General features: G+C 43.2%; 1 protein-coding gene across 1 annotated transcript; it reads right to left on the minus strand.

Annotated features, from left to right (window-relative positions):
• Positions 1-2,810: 2,810 nt before the first annotated feature.
• On the minus strand, positions 2,811-15,368 carry LOC309402872 (killer cell lectin-like receptor subfamily F member 1; the record flags this gene model as incomplete). The annotated part of the gene is made up of 7 exons (XM_081996826.1): positions 2,811-2,943; positions 3,609-3,721; positions 4,431-4,582; positions 5,595-5,732; positions 8,110-8,208; positions 9,369-9,446; positions 15,287-15,368. 7 exons carry the CDS (start codon positions 15,366-15,368, stop codon positions 2,811-2,813), a joined length of 795 nt encoding a protein of 264 aa, XP_081852952.1.
• Between the last annotated feature and the right edge of the window lie 5,712 nt (positions 15,369-21,080).

Genomic DNA, 21,080 nt, shown 5'->3' on the forward strand with positions numbered 1-21,080 from the left:
CAAATACTAGATGTTTCATGAATATTTTTAAAAACTACACACCACAAGCAATCTGAGAGAAGCCAACTCAGGTGTTTAAGTTTTTCTTGTTAAATTCAGCATGGCTCGAGAAACATCTGCCACAAAAACAGCAATTCAGCAGTCGTCTTCAATGCATGGAGAAGGGCATGCTATGAGGTTACATATTCTCAATGGGGGATATATTTTTATATATAAAAAAATTATATATTGTAGATAGAGATAGGTACATCCTTTTCATTTCAGACTCTTTGCTTGCCTTTGCTTCTCTGTAGAACAAACAAACCAGTCCTCTTCCCCTCACAGGTGCTGCACTGAGGTTTGGGGGATTTTTTTTTTTTGTTGTTTTTTTAACATGAGAATAACAGCAGTCTTTCAACTGAGTCTTTAGCTGCTGATGCTGCATTTTGTAGGGTAAATCTGTGTTGTTTTTACATTTGAAAGTAAGTCAGCCACACTGACAGTATGGTTCACTTTTTAACCTGTAGCCCCAAAGTCCTTCTGAAGAGCCACTGTGGCACAGCCTGTGGAACGCAACGGACTGCATCACATGGTTGGTGTCTCTTTCCACAGGAGATCTCTACGCCTTTGTAATTCTCGCTTATACACACCTACTACCTTCCTGTCATCTCTGTCTGTCCATAGTTAAGTAAGTGAGGTGCTACCCATCAGTGTTCGTAGATGGAGGGCTGTCAGTCGGTTGGTGTCACCATATTGCTCATGAACGTTTTGTTCCACAGCTGCAGTCACGTGCGTGCTAAAGCCGTGGTGCTTTACACCAAGAGCTGAGCTCTCCCTGAGCTCATGTGCAAGCATATCTATTGGCTCCCTCCTTAGGGGCACTGGGCATCTACTGCAGGTATGAGATAACCTGCCTGGGAAACTGCAGCTGCCTTTACTTACACGTATCATAGCAAAGATGAGCTAAAGGCTTTACATTTCAAAAGCCACCTTGGACTTGTTTCTCTCTCATTGCTAATAAGGACTTTAGTTCCAGTCTGTGCGTTTTTTGTTAGAGTAGCACCTTTGATTTTAGTGTTAGAGGACGCTTTTTACCCCCCCACACACAGCTCCCCCCACATGGCCAGCATAAACATACATAAAATTATAGTAAAACTCTGGGAACTTAGAATCTCCCCCTGGCTTGCCCTGAAGGGGCCTTGAGGTACCTTCTGCTATAAATTATTGCATAATTATATGAAATGAGGTAAGAATTCAGGTTCTTATTGTGGAAAACACATCAGAGTAGAATTAACTGCAGGGGCATTTGAAGAGGTCCTGCCTGAAACTGAATTATGGTGGTTAAAATGAAAATTTACTTGAGCAAATCCTGTCTGTAAGTGCAAAGTAGATTTTATACCTTTGCAAGACAGCAGTATGTAAGTACGAGAGTGCCTCAGCTGCTTTGCCCCCCTGTCTGAGAATATGAGACTAGAGTTTCACAGTTTAGAAGGGGGGCTAACTTTTGAGTTTTTGAATATTAGCTTTTGCATCAGAAGTGTTTGATGCTTTATGCAAAGAAAAAGTTGGTTCAGTTACCAGTTGAACTGCCCAGCCTGTCATGTAGGTAGGACTCAGATGTCCCATCCAGTAGATAGGTCAGGGCTGGAGGCAGGTACATCTTTGAAAGAGCTCAGGCAGAGGCTGAAGACCCAGAGACCCTCAGGAGGAGGGGCTGGTGAGGACCCTTAAGGCCTATTAGAGCACTCCCAGCCCTGGCAATAGACAAGAGGAGGTCTGATTTGTTAAAAATTAATTTGTGACATCTGTTGGTTATTTTTCAAATATATGAATCTAATAAAGGCACTAAGTCAGACTGCTCTTAGCATTTTTGTATTCTAGATCCAGAAACAGCATGTATCCATACTTGAATGCCCAAGTAATGTATTTACTGCGTGCACCCACAGGCATTAATTTCACTAGCCTTTAGCTTCAGTACCTCATCATCATACTGTCCAGGCAGTACCTATGGTTCCATGTTGAAGAATTTGCAACATAAAGGGACAAAATATAGGTGGAAAGGCAGACTATCATCTTCATTTCCTTGCACTGCAATGTTGCCTTAACGGTCCAAGCCCATTCCCTGGCTAAGAGCTTTCTTTCAGATCCCAAGGCTCAGCATCAGAAGAAGATGGGAGCCATCAACTTGTTCAGCACAAGTGTTAAGAGTCACTTCATGCTTGGTCTGGTATGCGTATACCCAGCAGCCATGCAGGTCAGCTCTGAATAAGTATAAGACACTGTCTAATAAATGCATTTTTGCCAGCCCTCAAGTGGCTTCTGTAAGCTGCAATTAGACTGCAAGGAAAAAACCCACAAACTTCAGAAAATACTAAAATATTGAAACCCAAACTTCTTAAGTTCCTTCATCTCAGCAGCGGCTGCCTCAGGGATATGTACAACAGCAGTGGGCTCCAACACGCTCTTCAGCCCCCTCACGGATGGCATCTTTCCTGCACACGACGCCGTTCGCGTGCTCAGTGCTCAGCCTCACATGAGTACCTCTTCTCCCCTGCCTTTTCCTAGAAGCAGCTGCTGCCCGCATCTGTCCATGGAAAGGCTCAGCACTGCCAAATCCACGTGTGCTGACCTGCAGTCCTGTTGCGTGACTTTCACACCAACACCTGGCAACTTCCGAGTTCTCTATTTGCAGCAGCCAAAGTCTTAGGGAGCACAGAACAGCAAAATGCAATTTTCTGTGCAAGCCTCATAAAATTATTTACGTCACATGTTTTTTATCAGTAAAATGGGTCTTCTGACAAAAAGCTCTGCCTGTTGTCTGACAATTTGGCTCAGAGCACCAACAAAGTCGCGTTCTTCTTACAGATCCACTTCTTTAAAGTCTGGCAGTTATCTGCTTGGATCATGTTTTTTCTTCTGTAAACAGCACAGTTCTTGTCAGTCTCTATTCTATTTATAGCTATCCTGGTGAGAGAACAAAAGGAATGCAGCGAGTTGTCAGCTTTAAATTCAGAACTGGATAAAAATACTGACAGCATCATGAGTGAGGGGTTTGGGTGACGCCCATTCGGTAACCCAGTGAAGCATAGTTCCTCAACAGCCATGCATAGGTGGGATGGGCACCCACAGCAGAGACTGCTGGCTGCTGAGGGGTTGGTGCTCATGAACATTAGTGTAAGAAGCATGAGAAAACCTCCACATGCAGCCACGGTGCTGAACCGTAATGGTGAGAGGGAGAGGAAAGACCCTTCAGCTGCACAGGTCCCAGCACCCACGCTGTGACAGGCGTCACTTTCAACGGAGGTGGTATACATGGTCTGTACACTGAGGAAGTTTGTTGACAGTGATTTCAGTGGGAGAAGTGTGCATTAATGTCCCTCTGCATCAATACATACATGGACTGTGACTGTGGTTGGTCTTGAAGGCAGAAAACAAATCTGTTTCCAAAGGTGTCCAGCAGGAACCACTTATCCTGGAACTGGCCATGAAATAGACCCTGAATAGGTGCCTGAGGCTGCAGGACTACATCTGTGCTTTGGGAAATTAGCTTGGACTCAGAGTTGTATTTACATGTGGGGTAAATACACCTTAGCTTTTGCCAAAGACACCCTCCCCCCCCAAATCCTCACCTGTTTTCTTTTACTCCAGGATCTTCAACTGAACTCCATTGTTTCTTCATGTCTTGAATCTTCAGTCCAATCCAGATATATTTGGTATCTTTCTCTTTATTGTCTATGAATTCCTGTGGAACAAGTAGAAGCATGTTACCCAACAGCAGAGCTTTTCTGCTGTGCTCAGGTCACTGTCCCATCTCATGTACAGCTTTTCAGGTCGTCCCTCACGTGGGGAGCAAGGGCAGGGATCCAGCCGTGGCAAAGCAGCCCATTACAATGGCAAATATGCATGTAACCAGCCACAGAGTTTCAATTCAGACTGGTGCTCAGGATGACTGGTTTCCTGTCAGCTGTCACAAAACCCCTCAATAATGCTCCTTATCCTAATAAGACAGGTTGCAAAGCCTAGTCTTTAAGGTAAAAGACTGTTCCTCAGGGAACAGCAAGTTTCTCAGAAGAGGTACTTGGTGATACCTTGCTATTCATTTTCCCAAAGGAAAATGAGAAGGAGGTTTGGCTGTTTGAATTTCCATGTAGTGGTTTAATCAGAGCTCTCTTCCCAGAGCCAAGCAATAGTAATGGGTAGGAAGTTCTCCTCCTTCCAGTCAAAACTACTCTGGCTTCCACACTTGCACCTCTTGTTCTTCTCCTCTTCAGCTCTACTCTGTTGATCCTCTCCAAAACAAGCTCCTGTCCACAGAGAGTCAGATGCTGTGCCCTTGATGGGGCTCTTGCTTGCCTGCATGTGCACCTGACATCTGGGCTATGTTCACCTGGCAAAATGTCTGACTAAGGCAGATGCCTGTCGCACAATTTCAGGACTGCTGCAAGACTCACCATCTCAATTTCATCTTCAATGACAAGAAGCTGGGATTTCCTGGCCAGACAGTTCCTCTGGCTGTCATCCCAGCTTACAGCCTCCTCGGAGAAGTAGTAACATCTTCCCCTGTGTAGCTGCCAGCCTGGAGGACACAGCTCACATGTTGTTCCTACGAGTGGAGAGGTGGAACTGTTAGCTTGTACTGTGACTTGTTCCAATTGCCTTGTAGCATTTTATGTTCATGTGCCTGTCTGCCTGGTCCAAAATTGGCTAGTCCCCACTCCCAAGCATATGTTTGCTGGGTGTGGAGAGAGTTTTGAAGGCTCCAGTGCCAGCCCTCAGCTTCCCACTCCCTTGCCGTGGTGCTACGCACTTCTGCACTCCCACCGCACATCACTGGGCTCTCCACCTCCCTGTGCACCTGCCCAATAGAGATCACCTAGGAGGACCTAGAGGGTTGCAAAGATACCTCTCCTCCTCCCACATGGAGCCCTTGTGAGGAGACACCATGTGACGTGACATGATGTGGCGTGTGTGGATTTGACACATGATGTGACCGGAAAGCACAGCTACTTAAAATGACATTCAAACTATGTCCATGGAGCTGGAGAAGGAACTATGTTAAATAAGGGAACACTGTTGTTCCCAGGTCTACTTCCCATTTCACTTAGAGCATCTGGGTGGAATGTCCCACACATATTCTGTCTTGGCTTCCTCTAAAGTTTGAAAGTACCAACGTTATAACCAATCTGTAGAAAAGCATTAATATTTACCAACAAATAGGAGATCCACAATAAAAAGACGAGGAAGATCTTCCCCTGCCTGATCCTTGAAAAAGCATAGGAAAGCTAAATTCCCTCCCACTCTTTGTGAACAATTATTGACTGGAAAGTGTTCTCCAGGACAAGGGGAGGATCTACAATACATGGCATTTCTGACAGCAGCTCCTGGCAGAAAGAAATACAAAGAAATTACCAGAAACTATGCTGAAAGAGGACCAAAACTATTGTCACTAAAATGTTAGTTTAGGTCCTGGCACCACTTCTCTGCAGGAACACCATGCTCCTTGGGTAGTACCAGTGATTTCCCATAAACTGCAGGGTGTCATAGAAATGGGAACAGAGACAACGGAAGTGTGCACACAACACGTCCTCTGTGCTGTGAAAGGACTAACTCCTCACCTTGTCCATCTTCACACAGTTCCTCCATGAGCCATTTCAGGAACACTGCTGAGACAGTTTTCTCTGAAGAAGTGTGATCACCAGTGCTATTTAGACCGTGCTGGGACAAATTTTCTGCTTTTCCTGCTCTCTTCAAAACTTGAACAAAACAAAACAAAAAAGAGGTTACAATTAACAACAAGGTCAAGGAAACGTAGCCTTTCTATCCACTGTTATACCGTGAATGTGAAGGTACCTATGTGTGTGTGTCTACATTGAGGGGATATGCACACTCAGTTATGAGCATATTCAGTCTGGCAAAGAGTGTAGCTGCTGAATAATATGGACAGTACAGGAAAAGAAAATAAGTGTAATTTTTGATAGTTGGATATATAAAGAAAACACAATATTTTGGTGAGATTTTAGGGAGGATTGGGAGGCATGTGTTTTTTCTGAAGTTTTTCGAGACTGTTTTCTCTTAGGAAATTAATATCTCCCTGGAACAGTTCTTGTATAGCTGCAGCACACCGTGGATTATAATATTACTAGTACCAGGGAAGTCTGATTAAATTAAATCAGATCTGAAGTTTGATTTTTATTTTATTTGTTCAAACCTACAAAGTATTAAGTGAGATGGTCTCCAAGTAGCATCATGGATGCAACTTTTCACTTGTAAGTCAGGAAGGCCAAATGTTTTGATTGTCATAATGATTTGAGAACTGCTTTTACAGCCTTTCAGCATCACTGATGACAAGGTAGACTGCAGCAACCCCCCTTCATCTGTGTTATATATGCTAAATGACAGGTAGCGAATGGTCAATTTGGAACTCTAAATTCATTTTTTTATTTCAGGGACAGAGAGCAGAATAACCTCCCCATAATCCAGGAGGAAGCAGTTATCGACCTGCTACATCACCTGGACAGGCACAAGTCTATGGGGCCTGATGGGATCCACCCAAGAGTACTGAGGGAGCTGGCAGAGGAGCTTGCCAAGCCACTCTCCATCATTTATCAGCAGTCCTGGTTAACAGGGGAGGTCCCAGACGACTGGAGGCTTGCCAATGTGACACCCATCTACAAGAAAGACCAGAAGGAGGATCCTGGGAACTACAGGCCTGTCAGCCTGACCTCAGTACCAAGGAAGATTATGGAGAGGTTCATCTTGAGGGTGCTCACAGGGCATGTGCAGGACAACCAGCCAGCACAGGTTCATGAAAGGCAGGTCCTGCTTGACCAACCTGATCTCCTTCGATGACCAGGTGACCCGCCTCGTGGATGAGGGAAAGGCTGTGGATGTTGTCTACAACTGGCGGTTAGTGGCTTAGACAGGCGTACTCTTCGCTGGCTAAAGAACTGGCTGGACGGCTGAGCCCAGAGAGTCATGGTGAACAGAGTTAAATCCAGTTGGCAGCCGGTCACAAGTGGTGTTCCCCAGGGCTCAGTTCTGGGACTGGTCATGTTTAATATCTTCATCGATGATCTGGAATGGGGGATTGAGTGTTCCCTCAGTAAGGTTGTGGATGGCACCAAGTTGGGCAGGAGTGTGGACCTGCTCGAGGGCAGGAAGGCTCTGCAGAGGGATCTGGACAGGCTGGATCGATGGGCCAAGGACAATTGTATGAGGTTTAACAAGGCCAAGTGCCAGGTCCTGCACTTGGGGGTCCAACAACCCCATGCAACGCTACAGGCTTGGGGAGGAGTGGCTGGAGAGCTGCTCAGCAGAAAAGAATGCAGGGGTGCCGGTTGGCAGCCGGCTGAACATGAGCCAGCAATTGTGCCCAGGTGGACAAGAAGGCCAACAGCATCCTGGCCTGTATTAGAAATAGTGTGGCCAGCAGGAGTAGGGAAGTGATTGTGCCCCTGTACTCGGCACTGCTGAGGCCGCACCTTGAATCCTGTGTTCAGTTTTGTGCCCCTCACTACAAGAAGAACATTGAGGTGCTGGAGCATGTCCAGAGAAGGGCAAAGAAGCTGGTGAGGGGTCTGGAGCACAAGTCTTATGCGGAGTGGCTGAGGGAGCTGGGGTTGTTCAGTCTGGAGAAGAGGAGGCTGAGGGGAGACCTTATGGCTCCCTACAACTACCTGAAAGGGGGTTGTGGTGAGGGGGGTGTTGGTCTCTTGTCCCAAGTAACTAGCAATAGGACGAGAGGAAATGGCCTCAAGTTGCACCAGGGGAGGTTTAGACTAGGTATTAGGAAAAATTTCTTTACTGAAAGGGTGGTCAAGCATTGGAACAAACTGCCCAGGGAAGTGGTGGAGTCACCATGACTGGAAGTGTTCAAAAGACATGTAGATGTGGCACTTCAGGACATGGTTTAGTGGGCATTGTGGTGTTGGGTTGACAGTTGGACTTGATGATTTTCCAGGTCTTTTCCAGCCTTAATGATTCTATGACTCTTTGATTTTCCTGTATTTGTGTAGAACTTGACACCTTTAATGCGATACTACAGGAATTTTTCTTTTGGCATCACCCTGCTTGTGAGGTTTAATGATTGTCTGCAAAGAAGCGATGAAGTGGATGGTAGGATCTACTCACATTGCTTGGCTAGTTCAGCCATGACACCTAGCAGCACGAGCACAAGGACTCCCAGGACCAGCGCCACATAGAACCAGGCTGAGCGCCCATGTCGGCAGCCTGGAGGGAGGCAGGAGGAAGAGTGGCTTAAGGTCTTTGCACTGTTAAAATTAATACTGCCTTTATGTATGCCAGTTTCTTACATGGAAACAACAGAGAAGTCGTCTGCCTAAATTCAGTCTGCTCTTTGAAGTATGAGGGGACATTTTACTTATTAGAAATTTGCATCCATTTTGCACACATGAAAGTGAAATCAAAAGATCATTTTGTCAGATAGAGCAAGTGATTTTCAATCAATCATTCCATTAAGAATTGTCTCTTTCTCCTTTGAGTTAATTTTTTCAAGTGTTGCCTCCTCCCACCTACCCACTCACACCCTGCAAGACCCTGCAGAGCGAGTCATGGAAAGTATCAGGGATGGTCTGTGATAGGTTCTTCCTCTCTGGTCACACTCTGCTATCTTAAAGTGCCTGTCACATGGCTGAAAGCTAACTCACCTGAATGCACAGAAAAGGCAAAAAATCCCATGCTGACACCACAGCACAGTGAAGTACATCTGACCAAGCATCTCTCCAGTTGCTTGGCATTCATCAGCTCATGAGAGTGAAACACTCTGAAGAGGCAGGACCCAAGGAAATCTGGGGTCAAGGTGCCATTTCCACAAGCCACAGAGTCGCACTTTCATAACTGCTGTTTTCCTGACCTTGCCTGCGTGAGACGAGCATTTGCCCCGTTCTCCGGCTGCCTGAGATGTATTTTGTAATGTTCCCTTTCAGCTGACAGGGCTATGTGGGCCTGACCTTGTCTGGAACATGCCCTTCAGTACAGTGGAGGAGGCAATCATCAGTGCACTAACTGCAGATAGAGAGCTGGGTATTATGCTACTTCCAAAGCCAAATGTGTCCCTGTCACTGTTCCTGCAGAGACACTTACAGGAGGGTTCCTAAAAAAAAATGTGGAATTTTACTTTCCTTTGCTAAATTTTCAATGTAGGGCACAAAGGCATTTTTAAAAATTATTTTTAAAATCTCTTTCAGTATTATTTTTACAAGGAAAATATATAATCTGAGAACCCAGTGACAAAAAGCTATGAATTATAAATCCGTTCTTTATTGAAGAGATTGTACACAAAGGCTCTTGATAACAGGTTTTACTGTTGGGTAATAGGAAAGACTAAATCTATAATTAGTAACCAACAACCAAACAAAATAGCACGCTACCAGAAGCGGAAGTCTCTGATCTGCTGCTCCTTTTGGGTTTCGGCTTCATGCGCAGCTCGGCGTATGTGATCGTGTTTCCTGTAAGGAGTAGGGAAATGCTGACATTTGTGGTTGTGCAAGCCATTAGTGGAGAAACAATAAAGAATTACACAGAAGATCGAATCTGTTTAAAAAGGGGCATGTGTTTCCAGTGCTGCTAGTTCAGCTTTTTTTTTTTTTTTTTTTTTTAAGAAACAACATGCAAGATGATGACTTATCATTTCCTGCTGCTGTGAGGAAGTAACTAAAAGCCTCCCCCATAATCTTTGCTTGAACTACTTGGGTCCTGTGTGGCTGGACCAGGAGGCAGACAGACAGAGTGAAGGATGGGTAAGCCCTGGGTACTATCCATAGCAAACATCCCATTTGTTACTAAGCCATCTCAGGAGGTATCATAGGGACTTAAGGGGCACCAGAGCTGTGGTTTCTTTGTGGAGCAGGGAAACCCCGAAGGGAAGACTGCCACTCAGGGAAATGCTTCTGCAAGCAAGGCGATTCTTTGGGGCATTCCTGACTTGTGAATGTTTATGCCAGGACATAAGGTGATGTCTGTAATAGCAGAGGAATGGACCTGATGGTGGAAGACATCCGCTTCCAGATGCACATTGCCAAACAGAACAAAAAAGCCATTAAAATAGCATGCTGTGAGTTAGATGCACATGCATCCTTTATTGAACAAGTTTTAAATTTTTTATTAGCTGGGTATTTTGTAGAGATACTGGCTAGTTTTATGGAAGATATTTGGACCTTTGGTAGACTGATCTTCTTTCCATAAATGGTGAGATTTTATCCATCTGAATCAAGAATAAGCTTCTGTGCTACAGCCTTAAATTGTGATCACTGGGGCTTTTAAATAGAAGCAAGCAATTTGTGTTGTATAAAGTCTCACTGATCAGGGGAGAACTTGGCAGAAGAAGAGAGTCTTGTTAGGCTAAAATGAGGTAGCATTTGATATGAGAATCGCTGAAGTGTGGAGAGGTTTTACAGTAAGAAAAGTTCTGAGGACCTGATGGGCAAAAAAGGTTTATTCATACAGTAAGATGTTCTGCGCTTTAGAGAACATGACCTAATACACTTTTCTGTTGCTTTAGTACATTTATTAGTTCAATGAACTACAGAAAATTTGTAAATTATATTTAACTGTACAGATAAGTAAACTGTTCTCAAAAAGAGATGCTCATAAAAAATTTCTTCTTAGAATGTAAATATTTTTCTGAGAAGAACAGTTGGGACTCTTAAACTTTTAAACGCACTAGCCTTATAAATGGAGACTGTTCTCCTAAAACATGTAATTCAGAAAATCTACTACTATTACCAAATATTTTCCCTCTCAAATAAAGATCCTTTCTTTTAAAGAATACCTCTCAGACTGCATTAAAAACCCCTACTATTATCCATGCAAACTGAATATTTAAAAAAGAAGGATTACTTCTATTACAGTCTGTATTGGCACATGATGATTTGGATGTGAAATCCTCTGAAATCAGCAAGTGGTTTTAAAACACCACATAACCTTACTTTGCCCGATACTTACACACCCGTACCTAGTTTAGCAACAAGGAGCCCTGTACTAGGTGGAGATCTCTGTCACTTACTAAAACTGAAATTTCACCTCATTTCTATATGCAGATTGCCAAGTGCAGAAAGACATCTCCATTTACTGGAAGCTTCTAAGCTAGTGAACGTGCAGACGGGGAGCGCTGCTGGCAGGTCATTCACTCCAAAGAGCCAGCTGGGACACAACTGGGAAGACTCTGTCCAGATGTGGACCACCCGGTCCAGGGGGGATTGGGGGAAGTTGGAGAGGGTCCAGCAGAGGGCGGATAATAAGATGGCCGAGACCCGGAGGGTCCAAGGAGGCTAAGGAGGGGAACAAGAAGCTAAGGGGCAAACTAATAGCAGCCTACAACTAGGCTAGTTCGATGATGGAGTTGAACTCCTCTTGGTTTGGTTTTTTTGCTAGGGGAAAGGTCTTTCGTGTAGTCATTTATGAACCGTAATCGGGTGACTCTCAAACTATTCTTGAGTAAAGTAGGAAGCGAAAACTGCCTGAGTCTTTCATTAGAAAATGGATTTCCAGGCTGTATTTATCCTTGCTTATATTTTTGCAACAACCTTTCTACTTTCACACATCTGTTTTGAAGCACACGCACCATAATAGCACCTGCTCGCCCACCAAAGCATGTGCACAGAGAGTACCACCTAACTGCTCCTCAACATGCCCTGCTAGAACATCCAGGAATCACCTCGTCCTTATAACGCAGAGCCCCTGACTGACAGCTGAAGTCCAGCTGAGTGTGTAACAACCTGGTGTTGACTCCCCATTTGGAACAGGATCACAAGAAGTCCATTTCTCTGGGTGCAGCCTCCCAAACTTAGAGCTACAGTGATTTTTTATTGCTACGTTGTGTTAAACATGATTTAACACAGTTTGTGCAGTCTATCGAGTTTACCCCAATAGTTTTCAATGACTCCTTAGCATTAGACTGCAAACTTATGCATTCTTTGCAGCTCTGCCAACAGTGGGTTTTATGTCTTTTTCTGTATCCTTATAAAATACATTGAATAGACTTTGACATAAGAACAGTATTTGGGAGAACTCTTCATAACTTGACCAAACCAAATCACATGGATAAAGAAAAGCTAAAAAAAAAAAAAAAAGGAGGTGGGCATTGGATCTGTAAAGGGACTTTCACTCTCAAATGCAAATTTTACATATTTAAACACCTACTCAACTACTACAGAACCTTGGCAGAAGTTCAGCTCCCCACATGTGTATCTTTCATGTGCACCAAATCTTGACAGCAGCCATACTTCAGCAGGGCAAATTAGCTATGCCCCCCACCCATGTTTTCTTTAGTGTCGTCTACTCCACTAAATTGCATCTAATGGTCTGAAACTTGCCAAAAATGCAGCCAGGAGAAGGTGGGCATGTCCCACTTTCCCACTGCCTAGTGATTTGAAGTCTTGCCCAAAGTCTGGGAAGCTGCCACTGCAAGCGTTCATCTGCCGAATTCGCGGTGGTGATTAAACCCAGCTCTCCCTCCCCTGTGGTGTGAGCTTTGACCATGCAGTCCTTTCCCTTGTGCCTATCATCTGCTTCGTATTCTGCAAAGTAGTCAGACAAACCTGGCCAAGAGCAAGACCAGCATAAAATCTGGCAAAGGGAGGGGTGTAGGCATCCTCCAGTGGACATTTCCATGTGTCACAGGGTCAGGATAGTGCCGAAGGAGAGCTTGCGATGCTTGCCACAGAGACTCCCATCACCTTGGAGCTGAGAACCTTGCTTTGAGAATCAGCTTTGAATTCCTGCTCCAAAGTGGAGGAAGCATTGAAACCTGTTCATGCAGGGTGCGATAGCGAGTGGGACATGCCGTGAAGTGTGGTTTGTCACCCAGAAGCTCTCCTGTCCGAAGCAGCCTTGAGCCCAGTCCATGTAGGAGAGTGCTCCTTCTAGCTTGCAGGGGAGGATCCAACTCCCAGAGACGGTTGACTGAGCATCACCTTGCGTCGTTGCTCTATCCTATTAGCTACTTCACGCAGTTCCTAGCTCACCGTGCTGGGGTCCCAGACTCGCCTCCACTAGCCGAAAAGAATTGTAGGGCATCTCAGTGAGGGTCAGCTATGCAGCGGGGAACCTTTACACTAATCATTGCTATACTTACACTGAGCTTAATTCTGTTTCGTGAACCTTGCTCAACATGCCTGTCACATTTCAGGGTTTTTTCCCAAATTTCCTACCAAGCTTTTAAAAATTACAGAACTAATTCTGTAGAAAAATTGCATTTTCTCCCATTCTACCTATGGCAAAGGTGACTCTCCTCTTTTTGAAGAATTTCTTCTAATAAAAGAACACTCACCAGCTGGATGAGTATGTGTGGATTTCAGTGAAAGCGCTGAAACTTCAAGGAACAAACAAGCAAATGAAATTGTACATTTAAATTTTTACATTTGAATTTTTAGAGCATGATAGTATGGCTCAATATAATATGGCTTCTTCTCTATTTTAATAGCACTACAACCCAGGTTAGTATATGTCAATGATGAAGACAGAGAAATAATTGTATCAGGGAGATATTCTATACTGACTTGAGGTCAAATATTGCTTAATATTTGGTGCTTTTTCCGTTTGTGTCAAAGTAAGTAGAAAAATAATTGCTAATAAAATATAAAAATAACAGGAAGGTTAACAAAACGGTAAGTAAAGACAGCCATACTAACAGCCTTGTAAATTCAAGCCCAGTCACACAAAATGTGTTTGAGTATAACCAGTTATAAGGGTGGAGGAAGGTGGTTCTGGGAATTATAAACAGAAGGAAAGATTATTTAAGATATTTTTGTCTCTCTATAACTGAGACAGCATAGCTGAGACCTGTAACAATGGGTGCATCTCTGGTGCCCATGTTTTTTAAAGGAGATGGAAACACTAGAGAATGAACAGAAAAAGATCCACAAAAATTATTAGATGACTTTGGAAAGTTAATTAGAGTGAAAGATTTAAAGGCAAAAGAACACTGACAAATTACTTGATTACCATGGCCAGTAACTTCATGTGAGAAAATATTGAGTGCTATAACCTATTGGACGAAGTTTTAACAAGAACTATCTAGACATTAATGAGAAATTTCATTGGAAATTAAAGCCTGGCCTATTCAAATTCAAGCTTTTCCTTTAGACAGCATGATCAAGGGACATTTTTGGATGACTTCAAATCAAGATTTGATGCCTGGCTCCCCTTGCAAATAAATTATATCCCCTTAGAAAGGGGGTAAAATTCTAGGTGAACCCTCTGTGCTTTGTGTTGTACAGGTTACAGTAGTACAAACAACATCCATGGATGCATTAACATGTAAGGTAGTATTTTCTGTTAGATATATAATAAAGTGAATTCATTTTATATTTATAGAAAAAGGTTTTGTAAAACTACTAAAAAATCCGTTTTTTCATCATTTAAATACATGCATTCAGTGCACCATCATCACTATTAATCCACATTGTAAGTAGAACAACATATTCTAAAATGTTCATTACACGATGTTGTTTCCTTAATTAAATACATTAATTACTAATCAGACTTGAAATCATGAAAATATCATCTTACTATGACCACAAACAGTTCCTATTTGCTCATAGTGAGTTGTCATTCATATTTGTTGTGATCCAGAATTTTGACAAAATGCTTTAATGAATGAATTACATCTTTTCCAGGTAGTGTAAATTTTATTTCTTAAAAAAATATGGTTTAAATCACCTCCTTACCCTGAATATTGACTTAATCTTTTGTCTTTTGTTACAAATACATGAAGTGGTCACTGATTGGTAATGTGGTTCTGGGAAAATCACTACTGGAAAATTAAAGAGGAAAAGCAGGAGGGTTCTAGGAGTCATTCAGTATTTCCTTCAGTGACAGTGACTGCACTTTTGACTGCCACAATCAGTTTTCTGATTTACTAGTTAATTTACTACTCCTTTTCCATGAAGACATCATAAAATGCGTTGATCTGATTTTTGGACTAGGTAGTAATTTGGCGGAGCATATTATAACAGGTTTTTGATCATGTTGTTCATATAAGAAAAAAGGTGATGCTCATTATTAAAAAATGAACAAGTTTTGTTTCTCATTCTGTTACTTAAAACAATGGGCCAGAACTGAGACACTACTCTGTAGCAATACTCACTTAAAAGTAGCTTTGCTGATTTGGATCTCATGAGGATCTCTTCCACCATTTGCAAGCTTTCACCCTTCCCATGACTTCTGCATGCAGCATTTTACAGCATTCTTCTAGTACTACCCAGCAACAATTTTAACAATGAAAGAGAGAGAGGCAGAGCACATGAGAGAAAACAGTGTACGTCCAAGAGCTGATGAGATGTTTTACCTGGAACTGATGTCTGAGAAGGAGCATGTGGTCTTTCCCTGGGTAGCATTGCCACATCCGCGTATGTGATATCACCTGCCATTGATGAGCAAGTCCCTCTGAGTTATGGAAAGAGCGGGTTTAATACAGTGGGTTGCATCCTGTATTAGCTTTGCCTGCCTCCAGAAGTATACATATGCTGTGCTATGGCTCTGAGGAAGGCTGAGAAACAGATAAAAGGAAGGAAGTTACTTCTTTCAATACAGCTTCAAAGCCTATTTTCAGCTACCATTCTGTCTCTTCTTGTGTGATCTCTTGCCCTTCAGAATACGAGAGAAATTGAAGATTAAAAAACATTCTTTTTATTAATACTAATTTTTTTTTTCCGCCAAAACAGAGGAAAGTTTCTAAGGAATACCCAAAAACGGACTTACAGAGGTACGAAAGCTTTGCTGGTTCTCATGAGACTAGCTAAAGCACTACAATCTGTGTTGTTGATGCTTGTGTGCATGAACTTACATAGCTATTTCATCTGACAGGAAGATAAACAATATATATATCAGTATAAGATGTTTTGGGGCTAACGTAACTGCAACCGCAGTTAAAACGATAAAAATTTAACTCAAATTCTAACCTGTCCCATCCACCAAGTACTACAGTGGTTTAACAACTGAATTTAGATTATATTAAAGATACATTAAATTCAACTCAAAATAAAATTGAAAGTAATATGATCAATGACTTTTAAAAAACTGTTTCAATACTTTACTCCAACAGTGGTTATAAAGACCAGAGTTGCGGATACGATGTTGCTTGAGCTTGCTTGACCCAGCAACTCCCCCAGCAGAAAGCCTGAGTTGCCTTTAGCTCAACATCTTGTTCATCACCCATGTGTTTGCTGCAGGATATCTTGATGACAGTGGTTTTGTCTTCTATTTTGGAAAAAAAACCCCAAAAAACCAAACAAAACCCAAAAGCCCCACAGATTTGGATTGAAACTTAAAGCCCTTCTAAAACCTAAAAATACATTTCAGAACACACAGACACGAAGTCCTGTGCGTGCGCAGTTCTGACATTTCCTGCTAAGAGCTATGTTACTGGTTTTGTGCTCTATTCCCACTTAGAAAACTCCCTTAAGGTTCAGCACAGATAGGCCCTACAAACCTACATGGGTCAATTGAAAATAATGTTTCTATTCTGTGATATAGCCTATTTGCCTTTTCTGTTACATTCAGTGGGACTTACAACACTCTAGATTAAAATGAAGACAAGTTTGGTTTTGTGATCTTATATTACTGTTCTTTTCCCTTCCTACTTTCAATGGTGGTAACAGTGTTAAGTGCAGAAACAAAAAGGTTTAGGGAAAAAAATGAACCTTTGATAGTCATGGAACAGATTACTCAGAAGTGCCACTCAGGTAGAATTTATATGCAATATATCTAAATCATTGTTGCTCTGTCATTAGCCACAAAGTGATCAGTATGCAGATGTGGATACTGTTAAGTGGATACTGATAAGGTTTGTTTCATGGTAACCTACATACCAGTCCTAACTGGTATGACTGGTCCTAACGTGGAACAAAACTTTTGTCCTCTGATTGAATCAGTTTCCATTGCTTCCCCCTGAACTTACCATCCTTTACAGCAGGATATTTAGGCTTTGAAAAAAAAAACCAAAACACTAAAAAAACCCAAAAAACAACCCCAAACCAAAACCCACTTTCCTTATTTGGGTTTCTTTTAAAACTTCAGTCCATAAAGGAGACCTAGAAGGCCAAATGAGTTGCTTGAACTCTCAGTCTCTCTTTCCATCACTGCATATACACCTAAGCAGTCTTTTCTCACATCACTCCCTCCTAAATGATTCAAAACCATCAAGATGTAATCATGTAAAGTCGGTGTAAGCATGGGTCTTTTTGAGCTAGTGGAAAAAAATAGTGTTTCTATTTTAAGGGAAAATGTCTCTCCTCTCCTCTCCTCTCCTCTCCTCTCCTCTCCTCTCCTCTCCTCTCCTCTCCTCTCCTCTCCTCTCCTCTCCTCTCCTCTCCTCTCCTCTCCTCTCCTCTCCTCTCCTCTCCTCTCCTCTCCTCTCCTCTGCTCTCCTCTACTCTCCTCTCCTCTCCTCTCCTCTCCTCTCCTCTCCTCTCCACTGAAAAACGCATTTTCAGACACGAGCAAGTAAGCGTGCAGTGCAGACCAGGCCATTACATCCTTTGTGACCTAGCAGATTCTGACTTGCCTGAAGCCAATGATGAATGCACACAAGTTATTTTCCAGAGCAAACTTACAAAACAGCCATAAGCGGTTCTCACTTTGGATCTCACTTTGTTCTCTACTTTTTCTAGAAGTAATAGGTGAGTAGAAGCCTTTGCAAGGCATTTTTCTCGAACTCTTCTACCCAGCTGGAAAACTGTGTTTTTTTCTTACCTTTAAAATGGATATTGCACTGCTACAGAATTTTCATTTGATAAATATTTTCTTTAGTGTTAATAATTTTATCTCTGTAACTACTTTCATTATTTTCTTTGCTTTCATTTTAAATTCTAGGTTTATTTATAAATATGCAGATGTGGGTCACTAAATCTGACCCACTGATCTCTCAGTGCCAATAGCACTTTCAGAAGAAAAAATCCAGGCTGTTGTAGGAAAAGGCCATCATAGAACCAGGTAGTATTTGTTAGCAAAATGACCCACGGCTCATAAAGATGATGGAGAGCACCCTCTTTCCTGCCCATGTGTCTGGGGATGGCAATTCCACTCAGATCAACAAGTCAGGTCTCCAGGGTTAATCCTGCATATCGCAGGATCATAGAGTCATCTGGGGAGGAAGGACCTCTGGAGGCCTCTAGTCCAACCCCGGCTGAAAGCAGGGTTCATTCCACAGCTAGATCAGGTTACTCAGGGCTTTGTCCAGGCAGGTTTTGGAAAACTCCATGGACAGAGATGCCGTAGCCTCCCTGGGCACCTGTTGCAGTGTCACACCACTCTCACAAAGGAAGAAAATTTTCCCTTTGCCTGGTCACAATCTCTGGGGTGCAACTTGTACCCATTGCTTCTTGTCCTTTCGCTGCACCCATTTGAGAAGAGACTGCCTCTGGCTTCTCCATAACCTTCTTCTTGTATGTTATCTAACAGAATACTGCAGACAAGCAAACAGGCTAACGTTAAATTTTATAAAGTGAGCCTCTTTCACTACATGCCATGTGTCTTGACATAAATTGTTGGTATTTCTTGTAAATTCTGCTAAATGGAGTTCTTCGGGTTTGCTTAGAGGGTGTCACAGCTGCACTTTTATCATATGAATATCTCCAGAATCTGAACACAACTTTTGCTTGTGACAATGCGCTGCTGAATACTGGTGTATTTTGCAGAATAAATGCTTCAGAAGCAGAGCCTGGTACAGCCTAGTCATTCCCTCACCATCATCTTTTCATGTTCAGATGTCATAGTCTTTTTGGTTTGTTGCTGCTGGGGAAAAAAGTCACCCAAATATCAAAATGTTTCTTCACAAGCTGTAATGTGGGTTGGGCACCCATTGTGGCTTAACTTCTCCCAGGATCCATTACCACCCTCATGTCTTTTGGATTCATCAGGTAGAGCCTTGCCTCACCCTCTTCTTTCCTCCCAGACACCTGGTTAATATGCTTAGCTTGCAGTACACGATGGTGGGGTTATTGGCTAGGATTCCTCTGCACATCATCTAGATTTTGGCATTCTGGAGACTCAGTGGCTCTGTTGAGGTAGGCAAATGAATGTGAGCTCACATTCTTCCCCATCTTGACACGTGCTCCTGATTGCACATCTCCACTGCTAACCGTCATGCCTGAGTAACGCGGCTTAGCGATGTCCTGGTGTTAGCACAGTTACCAGTTCCCATCACGCACAGAGCAAATGTGATAATGACTGCAGATGACAGCCCTTCTGTGGGTGTGACAGCGTGCCCTTCATTGCGTGCGAAGGCAAAAGTAGACTGAAAACAGCGACGTGGGCTGCAAAGCAGAATTCAGCACCTTCTGCCACAGAACAGGCAGCTCAGCCCAAGGCTCCAGCTGCCTCATGGTGCACATTTTGAAGAACTTGAACTGCTGCTCTGACAACAAAGTGGACCTTTCCACTTCCCGAAGGCTGAGCTGCAACACAGAGACTTCCAAGCTAAATTGAGTGAATCCCATGGGTACATCCCCAGTTTGGGTTCTGATTCTAAACCCTGTGTCACAGCAGAGCCTGTATGTACAATGTGGTGCAAGAGCAGCACCCAGAAGACAGGATCGGAGTTAGGGCTACAACCAAAGGCACTTCCTACCATAAATGAAAGTCTGTGCATTGTTATCCCACACTGCAGAAAAAAAGTTGTCATCTAAACAGACCAAACCCATGAATTTACCAAGAAAAAGGAAACGAAAAATAAAGAAAGGAAAAATAGCTCAGTGAACCAGCAGTGCCTGCAGATTGCGTGCTGAATATTTCCATGCCAGTAGCTTCATGTTCAGCAGGTGGGACTTGGAGTAGGTGGGAAGCAAACAGGGTTAGAAGCCTATGAGATGGGTTTCTTTCCTATGCAGGGTTTTGTGTTTTTTTGCACATGCCAACTGTCTTTAAACCTCAGGTTCATTCCTAAAGATGTTGCTGTGCAGATTGCTTATTCTGAGTGCCATGTGTTCCCTTGGATGCATTTTTCAATGCTAAGCAGTGGTGGGGTGAATATGTGGGTGGGAGAATGTGCTCAGTCTTCTAAGCCGTTTTGTGATGGCATGTCAGGAAGGAGCTAGTGAACACCCCTTCCAGCACACTGCCATATTGCCTTCTCTCCTTTCCTTCACTCTCACATAACTGAGCTAATTTTCCTTCAAAGCGTTGAAGCAGCGAGCCTGCTGGGACCCCTTCCATAGGTAGCATGTGCTTGGTGATGTTATAAGGTGTGTTCTGGTCTTCTGGAACCCCTATATCTGTGACTTGGAGAATGGCTGGTGGGGAAACAATGTGGTATAGCTCTCTGCAGACCGTACATCTACACAACAGCATCTAGTGCTTTGGACAACAGAGGATGTCTCTGCAAGGTGAGACATAGCAGAGGTGTGGGTACAGTTGCAGACCACCCCAACGTGACCACAGTGCTGTGGCTGAGTGAACACATCCTGGTTTGATGAAAATACACTCTAACTCAGTGTGCTCGACATGTCCCCACCACACAGAGCAGCACTGCACCATGTGAACTTACAAGTTGAAAACTATTTTTTAGGTCTGCTGCAATGTCTATTCTGCCATACATAGTCTGCCTTCCTTCAGGTCTAGCAGAGCTCCTGTGTCTTACCCTCATGTATGAGCAAGTGTTAACTTTTGAGAAGCATTTTATACTTGTGGGTCTGAGACCACTGAGCAAAGCAGAGCATGTCACCATTCCCAGGACTCAGGTGGAAAGGCAAAAGTAGAAGCACTTGCCCAAGCTCACCTAGCAGGCCAGTGGCAGAGGCTGGAAAACTTCTCAGCGCTCCTGCCCCTCTGCACAGCACCCTGTTCAGCAGGCCAGGCTGATACAGATGCATCTTGTATTTGCAGGTTGTTGCTTCACGAATTGTAAGATCTGAATTGAGATACAACAGTCGTCTTCTTCCCATGTGTTCCAGAGCTCTTTCTGTAAAAGCACTCACATGTAGAGATAGACATTCCTCGGCCATTAATGTATTTATTTACTATCACAGTGCTTTTTGGCAATAATTTTCTTTCTGCTTATGAAATTAGAAGCAAAGCTCTTGTAAAACCCTGATCATCTATAAGTTGTGTAGATTGAATGGCCAAAAGGTGGCTAGATCATGCAA

Source organism: Phaethon aethereus (assembly GCF_964289735.1).
Source record: "Phaethon aethereus genome assembly, chromosome: 1".
Lineage (NCBI taxonomy): Eukaryota > Metazoa > Chordata > Aves > Phaethontiformes > Phaethontidae > Phaethon > Phaethon aethereus.